A 26,272-nucleotide genomic window follows, 5' to 3' on the forward strand; every position below is an offset into this window, starting at 1 on the left:
ATTTTTTTTCACAAAACCCAGAAGAAAAGCCTTCCATTCCATTTATTAAGTGGTTCAGTCTCAACAACTTAATAAGTATTTCTGTCCTAACAATTTCGTAGCCATTTGAAAAAATAATAACACATGAACTAGGAGAACAATTGCATCCCATTCTTAGATAACCAGGGATAAGTTAGAAAGAGGGAGTGTACACCTATTGGACACTACATGATTTCTCCCACCTTGGAATCAGATTGAACACCCCGTTCTCATTCACATTCATTTTCACCCCGCACTTGCTTTTAATCACAACAGCCAGTAACTCAGCTTTGCAAAGATACGGAATCACCGAAAGGAAGATAGTACAATCTACCCTGAACCACCGGTGGAACCACAATAAGCTGGTGGTTGTGGAGGCAACCAGAGGTTGACTATTACCAAAGTCCACTTGAAAGCTTAAACATTTGCTGTTTTGTCCCACGGTCCCTTGGCACACAGTTTGGGAACCATGGCTCTAGCATCTTTAAAACTTTATTATGATCTGTCATGCAACTTCATTGGAAAATATTTGAGGACAAAGGCCATGTATATTTTACAGCTATCTAATGTAGTTTCTTGTTCAAAAATAAGTGCTCCATAAATACTTTCATTGAATCTATGATCTCATAGATTGTAAGATGCATACTGATTTCTAGAGATTAAAAAAAAATTTAAGTGCGTCATAAAATCAATGAAATACAATAGTTATTTAAATAGGCTGGTGTGATTTTTATTGCCCATGTCTGAGTCAGTGCTGCAATTTAATATTTACCCTTGTGATACCTGTAAAATGAAAAGTGATTTCAGGCAACAATACTGGAGTGGGCTGCCATTTCCTTCTCCAGGGGATCTTCCCAACCCAGGGATCAAACCCAGGTCTCCCGCATTGTAGGCAGATGCTTTTTACCGTCTGAGCCACCAGGGACGTCCCTGGTGATACCTGTAAAGTCTAACCCATGTTCTTATGGACTTAAAACCCAAGCATAAAAATAAATCCTAAAACAACAGAGTCTGATATGCCCTCTTCCCCAGCACATACAAAACCAGTGGTGTTCTCCCAACCACTGTGCTCCCAGAGGTGAAAGCCAGTGAGCAGGCAACACTCATTTTCCCTGCCTCTTCCCTGAGTTTTATTTTCCTGCCCTCCCTCAACTTAACATGCTTACAACTCTTCTGTCCACTTTGCAAGTCATTATGAGACTTTATATAGTAGTCCTACCTTAGTCTTCCAGATGTGGAAGGACAGGTATGATGCGGATCTGGCTTGTATCTGGTCTGCTTTCCCATTCCTCTCGTCCCCCACGTAGTGTGTATAACCACTGGAAGAGCTTCATCCAGCCATCTTCCTTCTTCAGTCCTATAAACAAACATCACACTATAGTCCTTAAGCTCTGCCTAATTAGAACAGAACTTGTTTTCGAGAAGGTAAGTAAATGTAAACATTTAATTATTAGTCTAGTGAAACAAGTTTCACATTGCCCAGTTCTTTTCTCTTTCCAGGAGTGCCCCTCCACAGAGATTCATATTCACAAGAGTAGGGAAACCTGCATTCAAGTCTTCTAACTCCTGTATTACCAAGCCTGCATAGAGTCAGGGGTGGTCTGGAAAAGAAGAAAGTTAAAGGTTATCTTTTCTCACCACTTTAGGCAGAGTCCCGCACAGGCTGGGGGGCAAAGCGGGATTTGGCAAGTAGGGTCTTCTCTCAAGTGGGCCAAGGAGGTTCTACCCTTCCTTCCATCTATGGGTCCCGGCAGGTGTGACCTATTAGCTCCCATGAGCCTGCTGTCTGCTTCCCCGAAGGATTCCTGGACGTGGTCTGATTCTTTCACTGTGCAGGGGCCTCCCAGCCCTCGAGGCCAGGAGTTAGGCTGCTTAAACTCAGCACAATGCCTGCACATGCAACCGGAGGGAGACCCCTTCCAGGGCCCGAGAGTGGGCTCTCGTCTAACCCTTGGAAATGAATTGTCCAAGGAGACACAGCTACTGATAAAACAAAAGACTATAGGCAAGGGGGTGGAGAGCAGCAGGGTAAGGGAAGCCAGGAGAACTGCTCTGCACTTGGCTCACTGTCTCGGGTTTTGGTGGTGATGGGGTTAGGTTTTGGGTTGACTCTGGCCAGTCATCTCGCCTGTGCCCATACTTGGTCTGACTCAGGGTTCTTCCTAGTGGCACGGGCATCTCTCAGCCAAGATAGGTTCCAGCGTGCGGGTTTCCGGGAGGTTGGCAGAATATATCACTCTCCTGATCAGGACCTCCTGTAGTGAGACTTGTAGTTCATGCAAATGATTATTATTGTGCCTGGCCACGGCAACTGGTTTTGGTCACTCATTTCCTATCAAAAAGACAGGTCTGCAGACACAAAGACTCTCCAGTCCTACTAAAGCACATGCAACGGTCAGCCTCACATTTAGACTTCAAATAGCACTGCATCCCTAACTCTAAGGCCCTTTGGTTGTTTAGTCGCCAAGTCGTGTCCTGTTTTGCGACCCCATGGACTGTAGCCACCAGGCTTCTCTGTCCGTGAGGTTCCTCAGGCAAGAATACTGGAGTGGGTTGCCATGTCTGGAAATCAAAGGAAGAAATTCTCGATACAAAATGCAGTGTTTGGGGTGATCCCTACATTTTATAGTGTTCAGCTCGTACGTTACTTTGTTTGATCTAACCCTTGTTTTCCTTTCTTGGCTATTTTATCTTCATGAATGTGTTAGGCATCAATTCCCTAAAGTCCCCTATTTCTCTTCTACCGCCAGTCCTCATTACCAACTTGTAGGGCAATTTGTGACTCCACTTGGCTGATTCTGGGAGAGCCCCTGGGTGGCTTTATTATGCACACCTAGTCATTCTTTGTCTGTTTCCATCTGAGAAAATGTCCTGGGCTTGGGGGGATGAAGGGGTCCTGCCCTCGTGGCATTTGTGCTCCGTGGGTTTTGCTCTCTGTCAGAGAGATTATGACTATCAGCACGTTGTACTGTAGCCATAGAGTATATCCTCCTGTGATGGGCTTCTCAGGTGGTTTCCTTGACAACCACACCTACTAATCCTCCCCCTCCCCCAACTTACAGTAACTGGAAAAAGCACATAATTGGTTTAGTGGAGTTACCAACACTAACACATCTTTATGCACCTGCACAGGGTTTTAACTCCAGAACTCATTTCTTAAAGAGACTACGCTTCTTTTTGTTTGCAGCAAATGCACAGAAATGTGGAAGTTCTAAAAACATTGATCCTGTCTTATCCTTGTGCCTTACTGGGAAAGAGATAAAGTTCTTAGGCTATTTGCTCATCTTTCTCGTACTTAACTTTGATGAATACCTACATCTCTCGGTGGCAAAATGACATAAAATAGGAGTGCAGTAAGTACATAAGAACAACATAACATTCTTACATAAGAATGTATGTAATGTATGTAGTAAAAATGCCTCTAACTTACATCATTTACCTCTGAGATAAGAGGGTGCTGAGCATGGGTTTTGTTGCTAATTCCATAGTTTTTATATAAAAATTCTCAGTCATACAGAGTAATCAGATACTTTAGAAAATTGAACTCCATGTTCAGTCTTCCATCTGGATTAAATAAATCCCAGTTCTGTATCTTTCATATTAGTCATGAGTTAATCTAGCACTTTCTTCTGTCATTTTTTTTTTACTTTCATTGACATCTTGGCTGTTGGCAAACCGACCGAGCCAAAATTTGTGTTGTCTCGACAGGTAGAACCAATTTTATTTTTGACCTTCTCATTTTCCATCCACAAAGAAAATGGCCACTGAAAATAATGTTGCCCTTGGGCCAGAGAGGTTTGATTCCCTAACATTTTTCCTAGAAAACTTCTGTTTCCTTTTCTTTGGTCCTTCTTGTTTGTAATTTGCTTTTACTTTTTCTAGCCTATATTCCTTTTTTTTGGTTATAATACTCTCTCCACCAACAGGTTAAGCTCTATTACAATTCTCTGAATTAGTTTTAGCCTTACAAAGGCTTCTTCAGAAGTATATAATTATTTTTCATCTTTGCACTAAAGATAGCTTCCTGAAATGACAATGAATCATATACGTATCTCTCCATGCATTGTACTGAAGTCACCTCTTTGTGCTGATTCTGAAGTTCCTCCCCCAAATCACCCTGGGTTCCCCATTCCAAAGAGCAAGAGTCTGAGTTGCACTGTGGTTTTTCATTTGCTTGTTACTCTGCATTAGCATATTCAATAAAACTGCCTCTTCTGGCATATTTCTGTTTGCAAGGATGCTACATTACTAGAGAATTTAGAGAAGTGTTTCCGTCTAAAAGGTGCACATCAGCTCTGAGTTGTGGGTCAAAGCTAACCATTACGATAGGCATGGCCATATTAACTTTGTACTATTTATTAACAAGAGGCAGAAGCAAATCAGGGCAAAGAGGAACCATATTGGTTTGCTTGGTGCTGCTGTAACAAGTTATCCCCCAAATTTAGTGGCTTTGAACAATACAAATTTATTCTCTTTACAGTTCTAGAAGTCAGAAGTCCAAAATCATTTTGTTTCTTAAACTTAATTAATTTTATTATTTCTTTGCCTAGCTGGGGCTTCATTGCTGCACATGGCTTTCTCTAGTTGCTGTGAGCAGGGGCTACTCTGTAGTTTGAGTGAGCGGGCTTCTCGTTGCGGTGGCCTCTCAGGTTTCGAAGTGCTAGTCCTAGGCTCGTGGGCTCAGCAGTTGTGGCGCATGGGCTTAGTTGCTCCTCTGCATGTGGGATCTTCCCAGACCAGGGAGCAAACCTGTAGCCCCTGCATTGACAGGCGGATTCTTATTCAGCGGACCACCAGGGGAGTCCCAAGATCATTTCCAGTGGGCTAAAATGAAGATGTCAGCAGGGCTGGTTCCTTTGGGATGCTCTGAGGGGAGAATCCATTTTCTGGTGTCAGCCTGTCGCTCCTCTCATCTCCCTCCCTTCTTAGAAAGACCCTTGCAATTACATTAGACCCACCCAGATAATCCAGGATCACCTCTCCCACTTAATCACATCTCCAAAGTGTCTTTGGCCACATGAGTGAGTGATAGTCGCTCAGTTGTGTCCAGCTCTTTGCAACCCCAGGGACTGTAACCCACTAGGCTCCTCCATCCATGAGATTCTCCAGGCAAGAATACTGGAGTGGGTTGCCATTTCCTTCTCCAGGGGATCTTCCTGACCCAGGGATAGAACACGTGTCTCCTACACTGCAGGCATATTCTTTACCATCTGAACCACCAGGGAAGCCTACTTATGAAAAGACATTTCTGAGTATAAAGACAGGTCAACTAAAAAGTATCCACAGATACATGCTTGAGTAGCCAGTTCATAGGTTCTGGAGATCATGAAGTGGATTTCGTTGGAGACTAACCACCGGGTATCCCTCTCCTGAGTTTCTGTGGCCTCTCCTACGGAGGCTGGGCTGGCTGGGTGGGAAGGGGAGTTGTTTGTGGGTGGGCGTGCCGACACCCAGCTCCCCATCTGCAGCTCCCTGCAGTGGCAGCCAGGTCTCAGCTACCTCCCCGAGGCTATCATGTGGGTCGCAGGTGCCCTGGGGCTGCACCACGGTTCTCAAGCCATCGGCCAGTCTCCCTTCCTCACCCTGCCATCTTTCCTTTCCAGCATTGAGTCAGTGCCCGGAGGCCACCGTGTAAAGCAAGCTGCGAGGGAAACTAAGGCAAGATGTCGGGCCGGAGCGGGAAGAAGAAAATGTCCAAGCTGTCGCGTTCAGCCAGGGCCGGGGTCATCTTCCCGGTGGGCAGGCTGATGCGGTACCTGAAGAAAGGGACGTTCAAGTACCGGATCAGCGTGGGTGCTCCCGTCTACATGGCCGCAGTCATCGAGTACCTGGCAGGTAATGTGAACACACAGGTCAGGTAACCCCTCCCAGGTAACCCTCTCCCTCCGCCCACCCCTACACCCAGGCTGGGCAGGGGAGCTTTGATTTGCCCTGTATCTGTCTCAGGGTCACTGTGGGGGGTATTGGGGTTTCGGGTTGCCTGATTGACTAAAACTGACTCCTGCAGGCTTTAGGGAAGAGGACAGAGGATCAACATGAAGGGAAGAGAAACAAAGGGACTTTCCTAGACCACCCCAAGAGAGGTGTGTCTTGCTGTATACAAATGTAATATGTAAATTTCTAGGCTCCCGCAGAAGACAGACTACAGGGAAGATAGGGGCTTGCTATTCATTTTGCAGGAGTTTTTCACTTTTACTTCAGGGTCCTCACTTCAGTACTCCTGCTGTACTGAACTCAATGTCCATAAATAATGGACTCAGTGTCCATAAGTAATGTTGAATCCGGCACTGAAAGCATCTTCAGTTGGTTCTATAAAGGCAACAATATTTTAATTTTACTCTCCATTACAGAGGTGGTCCTCTGTCTACAGATATATTGGAAATAGTTTTCTATGTTGGTTGCTAAATTTTTTTTTTTTTTATTTACTGAAAGATGACATTTTTGTTGTGTGTGGTCTCTATCTATTTGAGGACGTTATATTTAGCTTTTTTGTTGTGGCTCTCTTATGTCTTAAACAGAAACCAAACTTCACAGTATCAAAGCATATATACATATATAAAATCTATAAGTATAAAAATACATATGAAGAAATGTGATTAGTTCCTTGAGAGGTCATTTTAGCCATCAGCAACAATATCCCTGACTTTGTCCAAGGTTAACAAATTCTCCAGATACCAGGGTTAAATCCTAGTTAAGTCCATGGGGGTAACAGAACAAACCTCCCCAAACTGTCTACCCGGGAAGCCGAGCTCCCTGGAGTGGCAACATGACCCAGCTTCTGTCACCAGGTCCCTCTTTCCCTCCTGCTTCTTCAAGAGCAGCCTCTTCCTTCTCTTTATCTACTCAGTCCTGTTCTGCCCCAACACTCACCAAGCAACACTTACTGGCAGGAGGTTTGCTGTGATCCACCTGTGGAAACCTCCTCCCCCTGGAGCTTCCATCAGGCAGACCTTGGCATCTTGAGTCTTTATCTTCTCATGAAATGAAACCCTGATTCCTGAGCTAGAAGTCTTTTGGGAGGATCCTTTAGGAGGTTGGAGAGAAGGGCAGGAGAGATCTGAAAGGCAAATCAATCAAGTGTGATACAGCAGTGCTTTTCAAAGTGGGGGTCGCTCTGGGAATCTTGTGGACAAAGTCAGGGGTAAGGCCTGAGACGCTGCATTTCTAACACGCTACAATGATGCTGATGCTGCTGGTCCAGGGACCACTCAGAGGAGTGAGATTTTAGCCAGTCTTTCAGCAGCATGAATGTTTGTTTAAAATGCAGGTTCCTGGCTGCACAGCCTGCAACCCCCCAGGGTCATTCACTGGGTCTGGAGTGGGACCCAGGAATTTGATAGGAAAAAAATCTCCTGACTTGGAGGGAGAGGAGGGACTTTGAAAGTGGTGACAAAAGCTTTAAAACAACCTATCAGGTCCGTATCACCCACTGATGCAGGAAGACCCTGAGTAACCCAGAGATGCCATAGCCTCCAAGCAGGAGCCAGGGTTCCCTGAGGTTCTTCAATCCAAGCCATGCATTTTCTACTTCAATACACTGCCCCATTATAATGTTTGTATAATCAAGATAATTAGTACTTCCTGTGACTCCTCTTAGCCAAAGCCTAAACTGTGCATAATAAAACAAAATTTGGCCTTTTCAATCACCAGAGACACTCTTCTTTGGTTCACATGTGTTTGATGAGAAAGCTTATGTCTTCCTCTCCACTCATTCAACAAATATTGGCCAAGCCTCTACCTGTCAGTGCACACAGTAAGTCCTTAGACTTTTTCCTGGTAATAGCATTGGGCTGTTTATATGATTTTTCATTTATTTTGGCTTACTTCCACGAGACCCCATAGCAATGCATATTATAGTCTGAATGTCACACTCTGGACTTTGAGACACCACATCTGTGAAGACTGATGGTGTCTCTCAAAGTAGAACATCACCCATTTTCTCATAGTCCTTCATTCACTCAACAGACATTTATTGAGCACCTACTATATGCCAGGTGTGGTTCTAGATGCTGAGGATACAGCAGAGACCAAGGCAGACAGGAGTCCCTGCCTTGGAGCAGAGAGCATTCTGGAGAGAGAAATGAGTCAACAAATGAGTGAAATGTGTGTGCTCTATCAGATGGTGATTCGTGCTCCGGGATGAATAAAGCAGGAAAGGAGTGAGGCTGTTCCAGGAAGCTGGGAGCTGAAAGGAGGCCCACTGAGGGAGCTGGCACCTGAAGGAGGCCAGGAAGGGGCATGTGGGGTGGGCCCTCGGGGCAGAGGGAAGCAGGTGCTAGGCGTGTCTGAGAAGCAGCAGTGGGGACGGAAGGCTGGGGCTGAGGGAGGGGCTTGAAATGTAAAGGAGGCCCGAGGGACGGTGGCTGGTCGGGGAAGAAGAACTTGTCATGAAGGGTTTGAGCAGAGGTGGAGCAATCTGAGCTTGCAGGCAGAGGGATACAAGGCCGAAGGAGGGAAAATGGAAGGAAGTTAGTTACCTGCAGAGATCCAGGTTAGAGATGCGAGGCTAGGGGGCTGCCGGTGAAGCTTCTGTGGAGGGATCAGAGTACTGGGGGGTTTCGAAGGCAGAGTCAACAGGATCTGCTGACAGGTTGGACATGAAGTGTGAGAGACAGGAGGAGGAGCACCCGGAAGGATGGTGTTTCCAATAACACTCCTTCCCAGGGCCAGCCTCCGGCTGTCCTGGGTCAAATGCAGAAGATGAAGCAGGTCTTCTGGCTTCTCTGTGTCCTTTCCATCCCTTCCTTTTGTGCTTTTTCCTCCTCTCCAAACTCAGGCTGGAGTTGAGAGCAGGGGTTTAGATGTCAGTTTAAATCTGGTTTCTCAATTTACCGGCTCTGTTACCTTGGACTAATTCCTTAACCTCTCTGATCTTTGGGTATTTTCAGAGCTAAGCTCATTTAACTCTATTAATGAGCCACAATGTATGTAAAATGTCTGGTGCATAGGATGCACTCAATAGATGCTTATCCTTCTCATTTCTGTTCTATGAAGAGCTGATGAAATCATTCAGGGTAAAGTGTAATGACTAATTCCATAAAGGTGGTTTATTTGGCGGTTGTATTGCATTTTAATGAGACAAGGAGTTTAAGCCAAAGGAATGAATCATTACTGCAGGCCATTGGTGAATAAGTAAAAGGAGGATTCTGTTAGCTGTTGTTTTGTTTTGTTTGGGAGAGGGGCATGAATTGACTTTCTTTAGGGATGGGAATTGGAGAAGGCAATGGCACCCAACTCCAGTACTTTTGCCTGGAAGATCCCATGGACGGAGAAGCCTGGTAGGCTGCAGTCCATGGGGTCGCTGGAGTCTGACACGACTGAGCGACTTCACTTTCACTTTTCACTTTCATGCATTGGAGAAGGAAATGGCAACCCACTCCAGTGTTCTTGCCTGGAGAATCCTAGGGACGGGTAAGCCTGGTGGGCTGCCGTCTATGGGGTCGCACAGAGTCATACATGACTGAAGCGACTTAGCAGCAGCAAGGATGGGAATACCAGACCACCTGATCTGCCTCTTGAGAAATTTGTATGCAGGTCAGGAAGCAACAGTTAGAACTGGACATGGAACAACAGACTGCTTCCAAATAGGAAAAGGAGTACGTCAAGGCTGTGTATTGTCACCCTGCTTATTTAACTTATATGCAGAGTACATCATGAGAAACGCTGGGCTGGAAGAAGCACAAGCTGGAATCAAGATTGCCGGGAGAAATATCAGTAACCTCAGATATGCAGATGACACCACCCTTATGGCAGAAAGTGAAGAGGAACTAAAAAGCCTTTTGATGAAAGTGAAAGTGGAGAGTGAAAAAGCTGGCTTAAAGCTCAACATTCAGAAAACGAAGATCATGGCATCCGGTCCCATCACTTCATGGGAAATAGATGGGGAAACATGGAAATAGTGTCAGACTTTATTTTTTGGGGCTCCAAAATCACTGCAGATGGTGACTGCAGCCATGAAATGAAAAGACGCTTACTCCTTGGAAGGAAAGTTATGACCAACCTAGATAGCATATTCAAAAGCAGAGACATTACTTTGCCAACAGAGGTTCGTCTAGTCAAGGCTATGGTTTTTCCAGTGGTCATGTATGGATGTGAGAGTTGGACTGTGAAGAAGGCTGAGCACTGAAGAATTGATGCTTTTGAACTGTGGTGTTGGAGAAGACTCTTGAGAGTCCCTTGGACTGCAAGGAGATCCAACCAGTCCATTCTGAAGGAGATCAGCCCTGGGATTTCTTTGGAAGGAATGATGCTAAAGCTGAAACTCCAGTACTTTGGCCACCTCATGCAAAGAGTTGACTCATTGGAAAAGACTCTGATGCTGGGAGGGATTGGGGGCAGGAGGAGAAGGGGACGACAGAGGATGAGATGGTTGGATGACATCACTGACTCAATGGACGTGAGTCTGGGTGAACTCTGGGAGTTGGTGACGGACAGGGAGGCCTGGCGTGCTGTGATTCATGGGATCACAAAGAGTCGGACACGACTGAGCGACTGAACTGAACTGAACTGAGGGAAAGGAGTTGAAAGTGTGAAAGTCTCCCGTCACCCTTGAAATGACCTTCAACATTCATGACAATATTGACTGAGTTTCTCCTTTGGATCAGGCCTTGAAAATACGAAGGAAGACAAACAGATGTGGTCCTGGGTTTACATTCTAGCAGGACCAACGAACATTAAACACAACAAAAAAAGGGACTTCTCTCATGGTCCAGTGGTTAAGACTCTACACTCCTAATGCAGAGAGCTCGAGTTCAATTCCTAGTCAGGGAACTAGATCCCACATGCCTCAACTAAAGATCCCACATACTACAATTAAAACCTGGTGCAGCTAAAAAACAAAACCAAAAAACTACACAATAAGATGGCATGCCTGTGGGCAGGGAAGCTAGAGGAGCTTTGGGAAGTAGGGGGAGGCTGCCGAATATCAAGCAAGGGCCGTAAAGACCTAAATCAGGTTCTCAATCCTGGTTTTTTAACAAATTGATTGATTTAAAATCCTGATGCCTGGATCTTACTCCCAAAGATTCTGGGATAATCCTGGGCATCAGAATTTTTTTTAATTTCCCCAAAAGATTCTGATGGGCAGCCATGATGAGTAATTAGTAGGAGCTGGATAGACTCAGATGGGTTAATTGTCAGGTTGCGGAGAAAAGAGAGTGAAGAGAGGGCCACGTGAGAATGTGCACATTTTGCACACTCATGCCAGGGGAAGGCACTGAAGGCAGGAGGTGGCATACTGGGGCCCTTCAATATCCATAATGGGAAAGAATGTGAAAAAGAATGTACAAGAAGCCAATAGGAACCTGAAACGTCTTGTAGTTGTCTGAAGATTCTTCGGTCACTATGTCAAGCAACACAGATGTTTCTCGTTCTTCATTTGATGAAGATCAGGGATCTAAACTTACCCTAAAAGCTAGAGAGGCACCATTTGTCACCATTGGAATGGCAGGTTTTGCAGCAATTGTTGCATATGGATTATATAGATTGAAAAGCAGGGGAAATACTAAAATGTCTGTTCACCTGATCACCTGCATGTGGCAACCCAAGACTTTGTTGTGGGAGCAATGACTTTTGGTATGAGCTATTCCCTGTATCAAGAATTCTGGGCAAAGCTAAACCCTAGAAGAGGAGACGCCGTCTTGGTCTTGTTGGTGGTGCTTGCTTTAGTTAGACATCTCGTATTGAGCTCATATGTTTATATTGAAAATAAATTGTTTGGGTCAGACAAGAGCATGGTGATTTGAAAATTGGCTTCCTTTCTTGCAGGCTTGATTTGCGTGGTGACCAAGTTACTGGTGACTAGTTCACTAGCTAGGTCATTCAGGGGAGTCAGATCAGCACAAAAGAAACATGTCACTTTTAAATACACTGGATAGCGGTACCTGTCCACCTTCTTAAGCTCTTCTATTGAAATTAGTTCTAAAGAAGACAACATGCTAATCCTGAAAATGTTCCCAGTTGCTGCAGAATATCATATGCTTTTGATGTAATGTAGGAATCCTATTTACCCCAGTTAATTTAACTTTCTGACTGCCTTGTGGACTGAGTTCTGTTTTAAGGGCTGGTTGGCTCTTAAGGAACCCTTTCAGAACAGTGCATGGAATGCAACGTTATAAACCTCCCTGCAAGTCCTTGTGTGTCTTTAAACCAAACCCAAAAAGCTGGTAACAGAGCCACTTTGGAATAGTATTTATTTTAGAATCATAGTTGTAAACATGAGAATAACTTAAATTGTAGATCCCTTTTAGCTCTTCTGTAATTGCAGAATTATATTTTGCTGCTGTTATATTAGAATAATTTTAATGTTATTTTGAAACAAATGCAAAGGTAAATGAAAAACACTTTTTAAATGTGTGCAGTATGTTTATTTTCTCCAAAAGAATCATCAACTAAATAAAATGCCTATAATGGAAGTGATAGATGGGCAGGCTGGTTTGGTCAGACATTATACAAACTTTGGTATATCACAGAATGCTTTGCTGTACTTGTGACATTCTCTTGTCTAACTTGAATTTACATTCCATGGTGATAACATGGTAAATGTAGTGTTATTAAAGTAAATGAACACACACACACACAAAGAATGTACATATATGTATGTATAACTGAGTTACTTTGCTGTACAGCAGTATCAACTATACTTCAATAAAAATTTTTTAAAGAAAAGGGTTTTAAAAATAGCATGTAAATTGGTGGGAATGCAAATTGATACAGCCAGTATGAAGAACAGTATGAAGATACTTAAAAAACTAGTAATAAAACTATCATATGACCCAGCAATATACCCTGGAAAAACTATAATTGAAAAACACACATGTACCCCAATGTTCATTGCAGTACTATTTACAATAGCCAGGACATGGAAGCAACCTAGATGTCCATAGACAGATGAATGGATAAAGAAGTTGTGGTACGTATATATAATGGAATATTACTTGGCCATAAAAAGGAACAAATTTGAGTCAGTTCTAGTGAGGCAGATGAACCCAGAGCCTGTTATACAGAGTGAAGTAAGTTAGAAAGAGAAAAACAAATACTGTATATTAACACATATGTATGGAATCTAGAAAAAGGTGCTGATGAACCTATTTGCAGAGCAGGAGTAGAGACACAGGCTTAGAGAACAGACTCTGGACACAGCAAGGGAAGGAGAGAGTAGGGTGAACTGAGAGAGTAGCACTGGCATATATACATTACCAGGTGTAAAATAGATAGTTAATGGGAAAGAGTTGCTGTTAGCGCAGGGAACTCAGCTTGGTGCTCTGGGACAACCTAGATGGATGGGATGAGGGGGGTGGGGTGGGAGGGAGGGAGGTTCAAGAGGGAAGGGACATGTATACCCATGACTGATTCATGTTGATGTATGATAAAAACTAACAACATTGTAAAGCAATTATCCTTCAATTAAAAATAAATAATTTTTTTAAAAATAGCATGTAAAAATGCAAAGTCATTTTTCACAAATCTATGAAATTCATGAACCATTCTTTCTATTAAGTAAAACTGTACCAAGAAATTATCCATATTTTAAAGTCCATTTTAATTTTTCCTGGAGCAGATCCCCCAATTTAATAAAATCTATTAAAAATTTAAATATTTAACACATAAAAATAAAATCTACACCAAATGGAAAAAAAAAACAAAAGAGTGGGTGCTACTTAGCCAAAAAAAAAAAGATTGCACAAATTTTCAGGCGCTTGGGGAGAAATAGCAGTTGGCCTTGCCCGATTTCTCTGGACTGGCTGCCTGGCCGACCCCAGGTTCACACATCATGACTTTAGAGCCATACGCCATTTCTGGTCCAAACCTCTGGGGGAGATTGCACACTCCGGCAGCAGGTACATGTTGGACTGCTCATCTAGAAACATCCACCAGCCTCCGAGAATGGACATCACATTCATAGTTCAGTTTATCAATCTGTAAATGCTGGCCCGGTTTACATCTCTGATGTAAGTGAGGGAAATGGACTGAAAAAGCAAGCCCAAATTCTGGAAGAGAATTTTGTATCCATCAGCAATAGTTATCATGTAAATCTGAGATATTGAGAATGAGTAATTTATAATCATTTTATGGTGAGAAAATGTTCTGTAAGGTATTTTTAATTGACTGGACAAATAGGCCTTAAAACAGGGTTGAGTGACTTCCCGGGCAGTTCAGTAGTTACGACTCCATGCTTCCACTGCAGAGAGCATGAGTTCAATCCCTGGTGGAGAACTAAGATCCCACATGCCACGCAGCATGGACAAAGAAAAACAAAACAAGGTTGAATTTGAGAGCACTTCATGAAATTTTCATGTAACTGAGAAACCTATCATTTACACATCATTTCCAGACAATTGGGTCTATCCATTTAACACCAATGGGTAAATTTAATTCATAGCAGGAGAGATAAGAAAGCCTTCCTCAGTGATCAATGCAAAGAAATAGAGGATAACGATAGAATGGGAAAGACTAGAGATCTCTTCAAGAAAATTAGAGATACCAAGGGAACATTTCATGCAAAGATGAGCACAATAAAGGACAGAAACGGTATGGACCTAACAGAAGCAGAAGGTATTAAGAATACATGGAAGAACTATACAAAAAAGATCTTAATGACCAGATAACCACGATGGTGTGATCACTCACCTAGAGCCAGCCATACTGGAATATGAAGTCAAGTGGGCCTTAGGAAACATCACTACGAACAAAGCTAGTGGAGGTGATGGAATCACAGTTGAGCTATTTCAAATCCTAAACAATGATGCTGTTAAAATGCTGAACTCAATATGCCAGCGACTTTGGAAAACTCAGCAGTGGCCACAGGACTGGGAAAGGTCAGCTTTCAACCCAGTCCAAAAGAAAGGCAATGCAAAAGAATGTTCAAACTACCACACGATTGCACTCATCTCACACGCTAGCAAAGTGATGCTCAAAATTCTCCAAGTCAGGCTTCAACAGTACATGAACCGAGAACTTCCAGATGTTCAAGCTGGATTTAGAAAAGGCAGAGGAACCAGAGATCAAATTACCAACATCCATTGGATCATAGAAAAAGCAAGAGAATTCAAGAAAAACATCTTTATTGACTACATCAAAGCCTTTGACTGTGTGGGTCACAACAAACTGGAAAATTCTTCAAGAGATGGACATACCAGACCACCTTACCTGCCTCCTGAGAAATTTGTATGCAGGTCAAGAAACAACAGTTAGAACCAGACATGGAACAACGGACTGGTTCCAAATCGGGAAAGGAGTATGTCAAAGCTGTATATTGTCACCCTGCTTATTTAACTTATATGCAGAGTACATCATGCAAAATGCTGGGCTGGATGAAACACAAGCTGGAATCAAGATTGCTGGGAGAAATATCAATAACCTCAGATACACAGATGACACCACCCTTATGGCAGAAAGCAAAGGACTAAAGAGTCTCTTGATGAAAGTGAAAGAGGAGAGTGAAACAGCTGGCTTAAAATTCAACATTTAAAAAATGAAGATCATGGCATCCGGTCCCATCACTTCATGGCAAATAGATGGGGAAACAATGGAAACAGTGAGAGACTTTATTTTCTTGGGCTCCAAAATCACTGCAGATGGTGACTGCAGCCATGAAATTAAAAGATGCTTGCTCCTTGGAAGAAAAGCTATGACCAACCTAGACAGCTTATTAAAAAGGAGAGACATTACTTTGCCAACAAAGGTCCATCTACTCAAAGCTATGGTTTTTCCAGTAGTTATGTATGGATGTGAGTTGGACTATAAAGAAAGCTGCTGCTGCTGCTGCTAAGTTGCTTGTCGTGTCTGACTCTTTGCTACCCCATAGACGGCAGCCCACAAGGTTCTGCCGTCCCTGGGATTCTCCAGGCAAGAACACTGGAGTGGGTTGCCATTTCCTTCTCCAGTGCATGAAAGTGAAAAGTGAAAGAAGTTGCTCAGTTGTGTCCGACTTTTGGCGACTCCATGGACTGCAGCCTACTAGGCTCCTCTGTCCATGGGGTTTTCCAGGCAAGAGTACTGGAGTGGGGTGCCATTGCTGAGCACCAAAGAATTGTTGCTTTTGAACTGTGGTGTTGGAGAAGATGCTTGAGAGTCCCTTGGACTGCAAGTAGCTCCAACCAGTCCATCCTAAAGGAAATCATGCCTGAATATTCGTTGGAAGGACTGATACTTTGGCCACCTGATATGAAGAACTGATCATTAGAAAAGACCCTGATAATGGAAAACACTGAAGGCAGCAGGAGGGGATGACAGAGGATGAAGTTGTTGGATGGCATCACTGACTCAATGGACATGAGTTTATACAAGCTCCGGGAGTTGGTGATGGACAGGAAAGCCTGGCATGCTGCAGTCCATGGGGTCGCAAAGAGTCTGACACAACTAAGTGGCTGAACTGATTTAACACCAAACGTTTTTTTTAATCTATTGATTTTTTAGTTTTTACATTTGGGTTTTGAAAAGATCACTTTGGCAGCCAGGATCACACCTGTGGTTGTACACTGCACAAGGACATACATTTAAGGTAGTAGCATTCTCATCATAGACCTCAAAGAACTGTAACTTATTATGAACATTTCCAGCAGATGGCAGTAAAGCGTCTTGTCCTAACAAAAGCAGGGAAGTCCAGCATCTTGAGGAAGGGGCATCTTTTTCTAATTTGCACAAGATGCCATCGCCCAGTGCTGGCCTTTTTGGCATGGGTCTAGAGGAAGACAAAACCGGGGACAGGAAAACCACTTAGGCAGCCACGACAGTTATCTGGGCTGGAGGAGAAGAGAGCTTTAACTCAGGTAATGGCAATAAGTTTGGAGAAGAGAAGAAAAGATGTGTAAGACTGATGAGGCCAAGTCAAGAGAGGTAGGGATGGAGAATGATTCCAGGTCTATGCGTGGATGGAACTGCCAGTCCCAGGGGTGATGGAAGAGCCTGTTTCTGGGAATGCTTTCGATTTGGGGATGTGGTGAGTTTTATTGACCTGCAGAACACCCAGGTGACATCATGGCAGGGCTGGAGGTACAGATCTGGTGACATGGGAAGGAGGATGGAAGTGGGCGCTGTGACTGAATGAGGTTTCCCGAGAAGACTGCACAGCCTGAGCAGAGCAGAGCACCCAGACCGGGCCCTGGGACACCGCCACCTAGTGGGCAGGTGGACAAACATGCGGAGGCAAGGGCAGGAGACAGTCCTGCGTTCTGTCTCAGATGTACTGTGGTATTTCCCATCTCCTGTGAGCTGAGCTGCCCATTGTGGGTTTAGATTGTGTCCAGAATGAGAGGACACGGGCTCTTCCAAGAATAATGTGCGTAATGAGCTTTCCTGCATCCTTTTTGGCTAAGAAATCATTCTTTTTACTATCAGATACTCAGTTGTATTACAGATGGTTACTGCGACTGGAAGTGTGACTTGCGAGAAGTGAGAGATTTGCTGTAGTAATTTCCAGACTTCCATGGAAGTCTCCACCACTTAACAAATTATGATCTTCCTACAAAATTTGCAGTGAAACATTGTGTGCCATATAAATTCAGTTTTTCTATTGATTGCCCGTTCACACAAGGATACTTGTGTTCCCAAGATCAATAAAATCACTCTGGAGTGTAGCAAACTTTTATAGTTGACATGAATATATTTGTCATAACAACATTTGAAGATATTAATAATGATTAACATTATTTCAAACATTTAAATGGTGAAATCTGGCCCAAGGAACATTTAGGCTAAACATCCAACAGAGAAAAGAACTTCTAGGTCTAGATTTTCTGCTGTGTATTCTTTTTTTCTCTTTAAAGAGAAAAAATTCTACCTCTGCTTTTGCACTTGAGCACACAATCAAGCTTTTCCTTCCTATAAATTATTTTGGAAGAGTTAGTCCAAGAGCCCAGCTGTACACGGGCCAGCCTCACCTGTGGGCCTGCACTGCGCCTTCTAACAAATTGCTGCCTTTAGCCTCTTCCTGTGGCCGTGTGCGATGAGGGCAGATTTTCCCTTTGAGAATCCAGTCTTTGCATCTGTCTGTCAAGCTGAAAATCACCTGGCCTTCAGGGGCTTCCTGAAGGCTGCAAGCTTCCCATTAGCCCGGCCTCTCATACTGAGGGTTAATTTGATGAAGCCTGGAGAGGATCCTTAACTGCTTCCTCTAAATGCTTGTGACAGAGGCAGGACAGTTACAGTCCATGATGCTAAAAGAAATTCACCTGTTCAGAAGCTTAAAACTCAGAGGCACGTTTCCACCCATCTGGACAAAGGGGTGAGTGGAGTGTTCCTTCCTCCCAGGTTCGGGGCCCCTAGGGTCAGCAGGTATAGGAAAGTCCTTTTAATTGCGCTCAGTGGGGTACTATACATTTCAACCTAGAGTCATAACACAAGCCTATTGTGAAGACTTTACAATGACACCTCTTTAGATGGGTTTCCTTTTGTATAATTTGATTGATTGATTGATTTTTTTGGCTGTGCTGAGTCTTCCGAGTGGGCTTTTCTCGAGTTGTGGGGAGCAGGAACTACTCTTCTTTGCAGTGCGCGGGCTTCTCATTGTGGCTTCTCTTGTTTTGGAGCGCAGGCTCTAGGGCACTCGAGCTTCAGTGGTGGTAGCACACGAGCTCAATAGTTGTGGTTCTCGGGCTCTAGAGCCCAGGCTTAAGAGTTGTGGCGCACGGGCTTAGTTGCTCCGCGGCACGTGGAATCTTCCCTGACCAGGTTCGAACTAGAGTCTCCTGCGTTGGCAGAAAGATTCTTTACCACTGAGCCACCAGGGAAGCCCCGTTGGGTACCCTTTTTAAAAGAAAGATAAGTTGCGCAACAATTTGAAGGCAGCAAACCAGATTAGATATCTAATATGGCATTCATTTCAAATGCTCTTGTGTTCCTTTCCCAACAAGCCTGCTCATATTTTTCAACCACGGTGTCTCAATCTTTGATTCAGAAAATGCCATGACTGTGTAAATGAACTGTTGGTAAACACCATATTCCTTGCTTAATAACCTGGAAAAGATGTTGTGAGAATGAATTTGCAGTGATTTAGCGCTTTTCATTATGGAAATGCCATATAAATATTTAACTCTAATGCTTATTTTATTCTAATTTTTTGTTAATCACATTTGCTTCGTTAATATGGCGTATTTATGCCAAGTTTTTATTTTATTGCCATAGATTTTATGAATGATGGCAATTGCATGTGTTGATTTATTTGAAATTAGGTTGATTGTATAGACTCATGCAAAATTGTCTGTTAATTTTAGGGCTTAGTATATATGTCATTGTACCAGCAAATCCCCTCAACACACACACGTACACACACACCTGCACACATACATACAACACATTCATGCACATGCAATTCCCCCCACCTCCACATATGACACATTGGCACTTTGCCTCTTTCTCTAGGGAAGGAATTCTTTCTAGGGAAGGAATTTTTTTTACAGGCTCATTCATACTTTTGAAGGCAGACAGATTTGATTTAGCTAAACATTCTTCTAAAATTGAGAAAGAAAAAAAAATAATAATAAAACAAAGGTGGAAGGAGAAAGCATTCAAGAATATAAACCAATTCTATGGATTTAAAAAAAATTTTATTGACTCCAAAATTTTGATAGTATGTGAAATACTTTTAGGAATATTCTTTTCTTTAAGCTTTTTCACATTTATCAAATGATATGTTTGCTAAAGTCAGAGCCATGGTTAGGTCCTGAGGGATATGTGAAAAACCCCTGGGGCCCAACAAACCTCCCTTCCTAGGTCTCGAAGGTATTCCCCTTAGGAGTTCACCTTTTAGGTTAAGTAGTTCTTCACCCCGTGAGTATGAATCAGTTCTTTCTATCCACTTTCCTTTAGGACGTAAGAGACCGAGGGCATCAAGTGAAGAGGAAGGAGATTCTGAAAGGGGTCTCAGCTCTCCTCGGAAATGGCTGCACAGTGAAAGAAACTCGGGTTTTATATTAGGGTTATGTTTTAATAAGGGTTAACTTCTGCTGAACGTGGCTTAAACAAGAGAGTTTCTTTTTCTCTCATACAAAAGAAGTCTGTAGAAGACAAGGAGGCTCCACAGTCATAAGAGATTCTGGTTCTTTCTATCTTGTTGCTCTGTAATCCACACTTCTTACTCTTGGACAAAGGTGGCTGCTCAAATTCCAGCCATCGTGTCCTCAGTCTGCCAGTAAAGAGGGAAGAAGAGCACTGTCCTTTCATTGACGCATACTTCCCAGAAGTACCATGCAACACGACTGCTTGCCTCTCATTGGCCAGATCTTTGTCACATGACCACATTTATCAACAAGGGAGATTGGAATACTGTCTTCATTCCTGTGATTATGGGCTCAGCAAAAAATCAGAGGTCTACCACTAAGAAAGATGGGGGAGAATTAATGTCCAGGGACAGCTAGAAGACTTTGCCACAGGATCATATATCAGGCCTTTCTAAAACATCTTACATGTCTGTGACCTGAGTACTTTTCAGTTTTCTGGATTTCTTTCCAGTCCCAGACATAAAAATCGCAAATGAGTAAAAGTGATCAAACTCAAAGACCATTTCCAAAGAAAAGCTTTGGAAAGCTCAGACCCCATTCCATGATTGCCTATTAACACTCCCTTAAAATTTCAGCGGAAATTCTAGAATTGGCTGGGAATGCAGCAAGGGACAACAAGAAGGCCCGGATAGCCCCGAGACACATCCTGCTGGCTGTTGCCAATGACGAGGAGCTCAACCAGGTACGTCTGAAGCATTGACACCAGCCACCAAATGGATTTGCCAAACACTACTGCTTGTGGACCCAGCTGGTTAGAAATCCTTCCTGCTATAGTGCCCAGTCACATCTACACTGAAACATTCAGATAGTATAGGATTGAGATTCAAAATAAAATTGTCTCTGGAATAGACTCCATTATATATTTTGAATCTTGCCAGAGCTTCGCTTCCTCTTTAAAAGCAAGCTCTGTGTGTTGCTAGGGGAGGTGTGGTACACACGTGTTCTTCTCTTTACAGGTTCTTCACCCAAACTTTGTTGATGATTTATTCTGACGAGGGCAGAAGTGTCCTTCTTTCTATTATCAAAACTAACCCTTTATACTTTAAAACTGATTCCAAAATCAAGTAAATTCCCACCTTCATCCCCCCACCGAAGTTGTGCGAGGTAGCGGGTGGATAGTATAAGAACTTTCATTTATATTTATTTTCTGGTCTTATTTTTTCAACCTGTTTGTGGCTAAGAATCAGTTCCTATTTCCAATCCAACATGAACTGATAATTTCCAAAAATAAAATAAAAAGTAATTACTAGAAAAATTAAAAGACAAAAATATACAAACAGCTACAATTTTGTTGTTACTAGATCCAATAGATAAACAATAACTCTATCAACTTATTAGACACTTCCTCATGATTTCTGTAGCGCTTTTGCCACAGATGAGTAACTAATAGCTTGTGGACGGGCCCTGGTTGCAGACCACACTTGGAGTAGCACTGCCATAGAATGTGCAAAATGTATTAGTGTGGTCGTTCATGTCGATTAGTTAGAGTAAACAGATATCCATTGGGAGGTGCACGGTCAAACATATTTTACTGATGGAATGCATGATCAAAGGAGTGAGGAAGGTTGTTAACTGAGTCTAGCCCTTGCATTAACCTTTGAACCCCACTTTGTCAAGCTGTGCTCCTACGTCTGAAGCTCTTTATCCTCTGTTATGTCTGGAATTTCCGAGCTCTGGGCAACATCCCTGGTTCCACCCTGTCTACGCTTTCATTTCACTTTGCTTGTTTTGTTTTCCAAACGAAATTGTGGATTGCCTTGATACCTACAGAGAAAAGCCCTACCCGTGAGACAGGAAAAACCGGTTAAATCGTGTATCATGCAGTTTCTTTGGAAAGCAGAGACCAGATTTAACACTTTCTTTGCCAACACTTAGAATCATTTTAAGTCCAGAACCAACGTGCTCTTTGCTGTCTGAGCTCACGCATCGTCTCTCTTCAGCTGCTAAAAGGAGTGACCATCGCCAGCGGAGGCGTCCTGCCCAGAATCCACCCTGAACTGCTGGCCAAAAAGCGAGGGACCAAAGCCAAGTCAGAAACTATCCTCTCCCCTCCCCCAGAGAAAAGAGGAAGGAAGGCCACGTCAGGAAAGAAGGGGGGAAAGAAATCGAAGGCTGCCAAACCACGGACATCCAAAAAGGTAAGCCTAGTGGTATCTGTGAGCCCCGGACACTCACAGAACAGGAGGGACGTTGAACCATCCAAAGAGGAGGATGTGGCCAGCATCTCCAAAGGACTGGGGACTTGCCTCAGCTTGGTACCGCCTGTGGGTCGGGGGAGGAAATGATAGGAATGTCTGTGAAAAAGAATAAAAGGGGGACTTCTTGGCAGCCCGGTGGTTAAGACTTCACTTTCCACTGTAGGGGGTGTGGGTTCGACCCATCCCTGGCTGGGAAGCTAAGATCCCACATGCCTGGAAGCCAAAAAACCAAAACATAAAAGCAGAAGCAATACTGTAACAAATTCAATAAAGAATTTAAAAATTAGCTACATCCAAAAAATCTTAAAAAAATAAGTACAGAGTCTTTGAGACCAGCTCAGATAATCATGCAGGGTCTACTAGAGATTTCCAACCCCCAGACATGGTGGTTTTCACGTTTCCGGACCCCTTCCACTGCCCCCACCAAAATCTTCAGAGAGATGCTGGCCTGGAACTCTACTTCCCACCTCCCCCATGTGGCATGCTGACACATCTCTAGCCTTCCACAGAGAGTCATCCGAGTTCAGCCACTGGCATTTCAGGTGTTTGGATAACCTGATATGCTAAGTAGCTATAACTCAGAGATACCATTTATGGAGTCATATTTTTCATATGCTGCCCAGTACAGCAACTACTAGCAACATGTGGCTATTTGAATTTAAATTAATTAAAATGAAATAAAACTCAGTTCCTTGGTTGCCCCAGCCACATTTCACATGCTTGACAGTACCGAGCAACATAAAGGTAGAACATTTCCATGAAGGAAGGAAGTTCTGTTGGATAGCACTGCTCTGGGGGTTTCAAGTTTTCATTCCTTGGACCTCTGTGATGACTAAAAAGATGACAAAAGAGTTCATTTCTCAGCCACTGTGCCCCAGGGAGTCCTGGGGAGAAGGGAGATTGAACAGTGTACTGTGAATGACCCCGGCTTCCATAACGTGCAGGTGTTGAAAAGAGCAAGAATAACATACCTGTGTCCAGGTTTGAGTAAGGACTGTGGGTACATAAGAATCCCTTGCTGCTGCTACTGCTAAGTCGCTTCAGTCATGTCCGACTCTGTGCGACCCCATAGACGGCAGCCCACCAGGCTCCGCCATCCCTAGGATTCTCCAGGCAAGAACACTGGAGTGGGTTGCCATTTCCTTCTCCAGTGCATGAAAGTGAAAAGTGAAAGTGAAGTTGCTCAGTCGTGTCCGATCTCTTAGCGACTCCATGGACTGCAGCCTACCAGGCTCCTCCATCCATGGGATTTTCCAGGCAAGAGTACTGGAGTGGGGTGCCATTGCCTTCTCCGAAGAATCCCTTAAATACACTTTATTTTTTGTAGTATCCTTTTTTCCCCATATTGGTATCCCTTGCTTCCCTCCATCAAAAACAGTAGAACCTAACACCTGACCACTTGCTTTTATATCCAACGGGGTGGTTACCAAGGGAAAGACTTAAAAGCCACTTTGGGCTTTTTCTGGATGATTTCTCATCTGTCCTTCTGGTTTCTACCAACAGTCCAAACCAAAGGACAGCGATAAAGAAGGGACTTCAAATTCCACCTCTGAAGACGGGCCAGGGGATGGATTCACTATCCTGTCTTCTAAGAGCCTTGTTCTAGGGCAGAAGGTAATAAAGAAGGTTGTAATGTGCTGTCATAAAGCACTACTGCATTTTTATAACCTACCGTTTACAAGCAATGATGCCGCCTTCATCCATTCCTTCCCTGATAGAACTTTCACTCTGGTCTTGTATTCATTTCTAAACTAAAAAGCTATGGCAATGTCTGCATTGTGAGGATAAACAAGCTCTTTAGTGCTGAGAATTGTTTATGCTGACATTGGTCAGCCAGTGGATCTTTCTGCTCAGTATCTTTCTGCTTCCCATGTCCCAGTTATTCTGGTGCTCACCAAAAAAATCCATAGCTAACTTTCTCAACCAGCCTTTGGGAGGCCTGCTTTACATGGTGTGATGTAATTTATCATAGAAAGAAAATAGAAAGATATGTTCCCGGAATATCCCTGGTGTTAGAAGTGAATTATTTGCCAATAATTCAGTCTGCTTGCCTTTCTAGGCTGTAGAAAGAAAACAAACTGGGTTATACATTTGAACAGTTTTCAGCAGTACAACAGCAGCCCCCGCCAAACATGCAGATAATTCATTCCCACACGCATAAGAGACAATTTATCTACTAAGTCAACTGGGGCTGCAATAAGACATGTGTGGAAAGAGTCCGTTAATCATATCTCAGGTAGCGAATGTTTGCAGCCTGACAGTGGTTGAACCTCTTCTGAAGCCATTGGCAAGAGCATGTTTTGAGAAGTGCATCAAAGTGGCGGGTTCCTAATTTATCACTGATGAAAGCAGCGGAGCAAAGAGGTGGAAGTTATGTCCGCTCTAGGGGCTGTCTGGTTACGAGATGATTCACTTTCTCTCACTTAAATAGGGGAGCAAGAAGTTCTTGCTCAGGTGGGGAGATGATGGAGAATGGTTTCCATTCCACTCAGTTCACGCCCCTAGGGCAGCATTTCACAAGTGTGGCTCCAGGGTCCCCAAAAGACAAGGTGGCCATATACAGGCAGGTCAGAATCCCGGAGCCCATCCCTTCTCTCCCGCAGAAGTGGTTGGCTTTGCGTCCCTGTCACCAGAAGTCTGTGCTGCTCTGAAAAGAATGCTGAGACATGAGTAGCTTCTTGCAGGAGCTACTCAGAAACTACCACGTCAAACACCAAGACCCCCCAGATGAGAAATGAGGGCATAATCTTTAGGGAGAAGAAAAGGAAGGGAGATCCCATTCCTGTTCCTGGAAGAGGAGGCAGATTTGTTGCATGCTGCTAACCTCAGGGTGAATATCAAATCCACTGAGCTCAAAAGAGCCTACTGAAAACCACACACGTGGAAACTTGAGATGGTTTTTCCACGTAGAGCCGTTTCTGTTGGCAATCAGTGAAAGAATGCACAGATGCGAAGGTTTTCCATAGGACTTATCTCGCCCAACTCTCCATCTTCTCTTCCCAATGCAGCTGTCCTTGACCCAGAGTGACATCAGCCATATTGGCTCCATGAGAGTGGAGGGCATCGTCCACCCAACCACAGCCGAAATTGACCTCAAGGAAGATATAGGTAAGGTTCTGAGACTTCAGGAGAAGTGCCTTAGAATAGCTACTGTTCTGGCAAGTTCTCATGAGGCTGGTCTCTGTCAGCTGGATAGCCTCTGCTTGGCGGACCCTGTCAGTCAAACTCTGCCTTTGTGTTTAACTGAACATCATTAAAGTATTGGGACTTCCCTGGGGCCTCAGACAGTAAAGAATCTGCCTGCAATGCAGGAGACCCAGGTTTGACCCAGGGATCAAAAACTAATTTTTTTAATATGCATATATTTTTGAAATTTTTATTGAAGTGTTATACAAAAACAGATCATTAGTGCACAGCTTGATGAACACAACTGTGTGACCAGCATCGTGATCATGAAACAGAACCTTGCCAGCACCCCACAAGGCCCCTTCTTCCCTCGTCCCAGGACCATTCTCTCCGAGAGTAACCACTATGATGTCCTCTGTATTTTTTATTTGTTTGTTTGTTTATGGCTGCGCTGTATAGCATGCAGGATCTTAGTTCCCCCACCAGGGATTGAACCCATGCCCCCTACAGTGGAAGCACAGAGTCTTAGCCATTGGGCCACCAGGGAAGTCCCTACCACTCTCCTGTCTTCTAATAGCATAGAGGGGTCTCATCTGTTTTAGATTTTATAGAAGTCATGCAGTATGTCTCCTTTTGTGTCTGGCTCCTTTAGCTCAACTTTGTGAAATCCACGCATGCTATTGAGCATGGTTGTAGTTCGTTCATTTTCTTTACTGTGCAGTGTTCCGTTGTAGGAATATAACAGTTTGTTGATCCAGTGTACCCCTGGTGGCATTGGGGCTGTTTCCAATGTGAGCTATAATGAGTAGTGTTACTCTAAGTATTGTTGTGCTTGTTTTGGGTAAACCTATACATATATTTTAAGTGGCAGTATTCAGAACATCACTGGTAAAAAGGAAATTGACCTCTGGAACAAGTTAGGCTGTCTGTAAG

General features: G+C 43.6%; 1 protein-coding gene and 1 pseudogene across 2 annotated transcripts in view; both read left to right on the forward strand.

Annotated features, from left to right (window-relative positions):
* Window positions 1-26,272, forward strand: part of LOC113885246 (core histone macro-H2A.2) — a 53,017-nt gene that overhangs the window by 15,587 nt on the left and 11,158 nt on the right. For both annotated transcript variants that reach the window (XM_027530387.1, XM_027530386.1), the window contains exons 2-6: window positions 5,622-5,853; window positions 20,591-20,697; window positions 21,956-22,153; window positions 23,717-23,827; window positions 25,222-25,321. In XM_027530387.1, the coding sequence (XP_027386188.1) occupies window positions 5,682-5,853; window positions 20,591-20,697; window positions 21,956-22,153; window positions 23,717-23,827; window positions 25,222-25,321 (688 nt within the window). In that variant the 5' untranslated portion in view covers window positions 5,622-5,681. The remainder of the gene's footprint in view (window positions 1-5,621; window positions 5,854-20,590; window positions 20,698-21,955; window positions 22,154-23,716; window positions 23,828-25,221; window positions 25,322-26,272) is intronic.
* LOC113885247 lies at window positions 10,805-12,251 on the forward strand (annotated as a pseudogene).

The sequence above is a fragment of the Bos indicus x Bos taurus genome, chromosome 28 (assembly GCF_003369695.1).
Source record: "Bos indicus x Bos taurus breed Angus x Brahman F1 hybrid chromosome 28, Bos_hybrid_MaternalHap_v2.0, whole genome shotgun sequence".
In the NCBI taxonomy this organism is placed as follows: domain Eukaryota; kingdom Metazoa; phylum Chordata; class Mammalia; order Artiodactyla; family Bovidae; genus Bos; species Bos indicus x Bos taurus.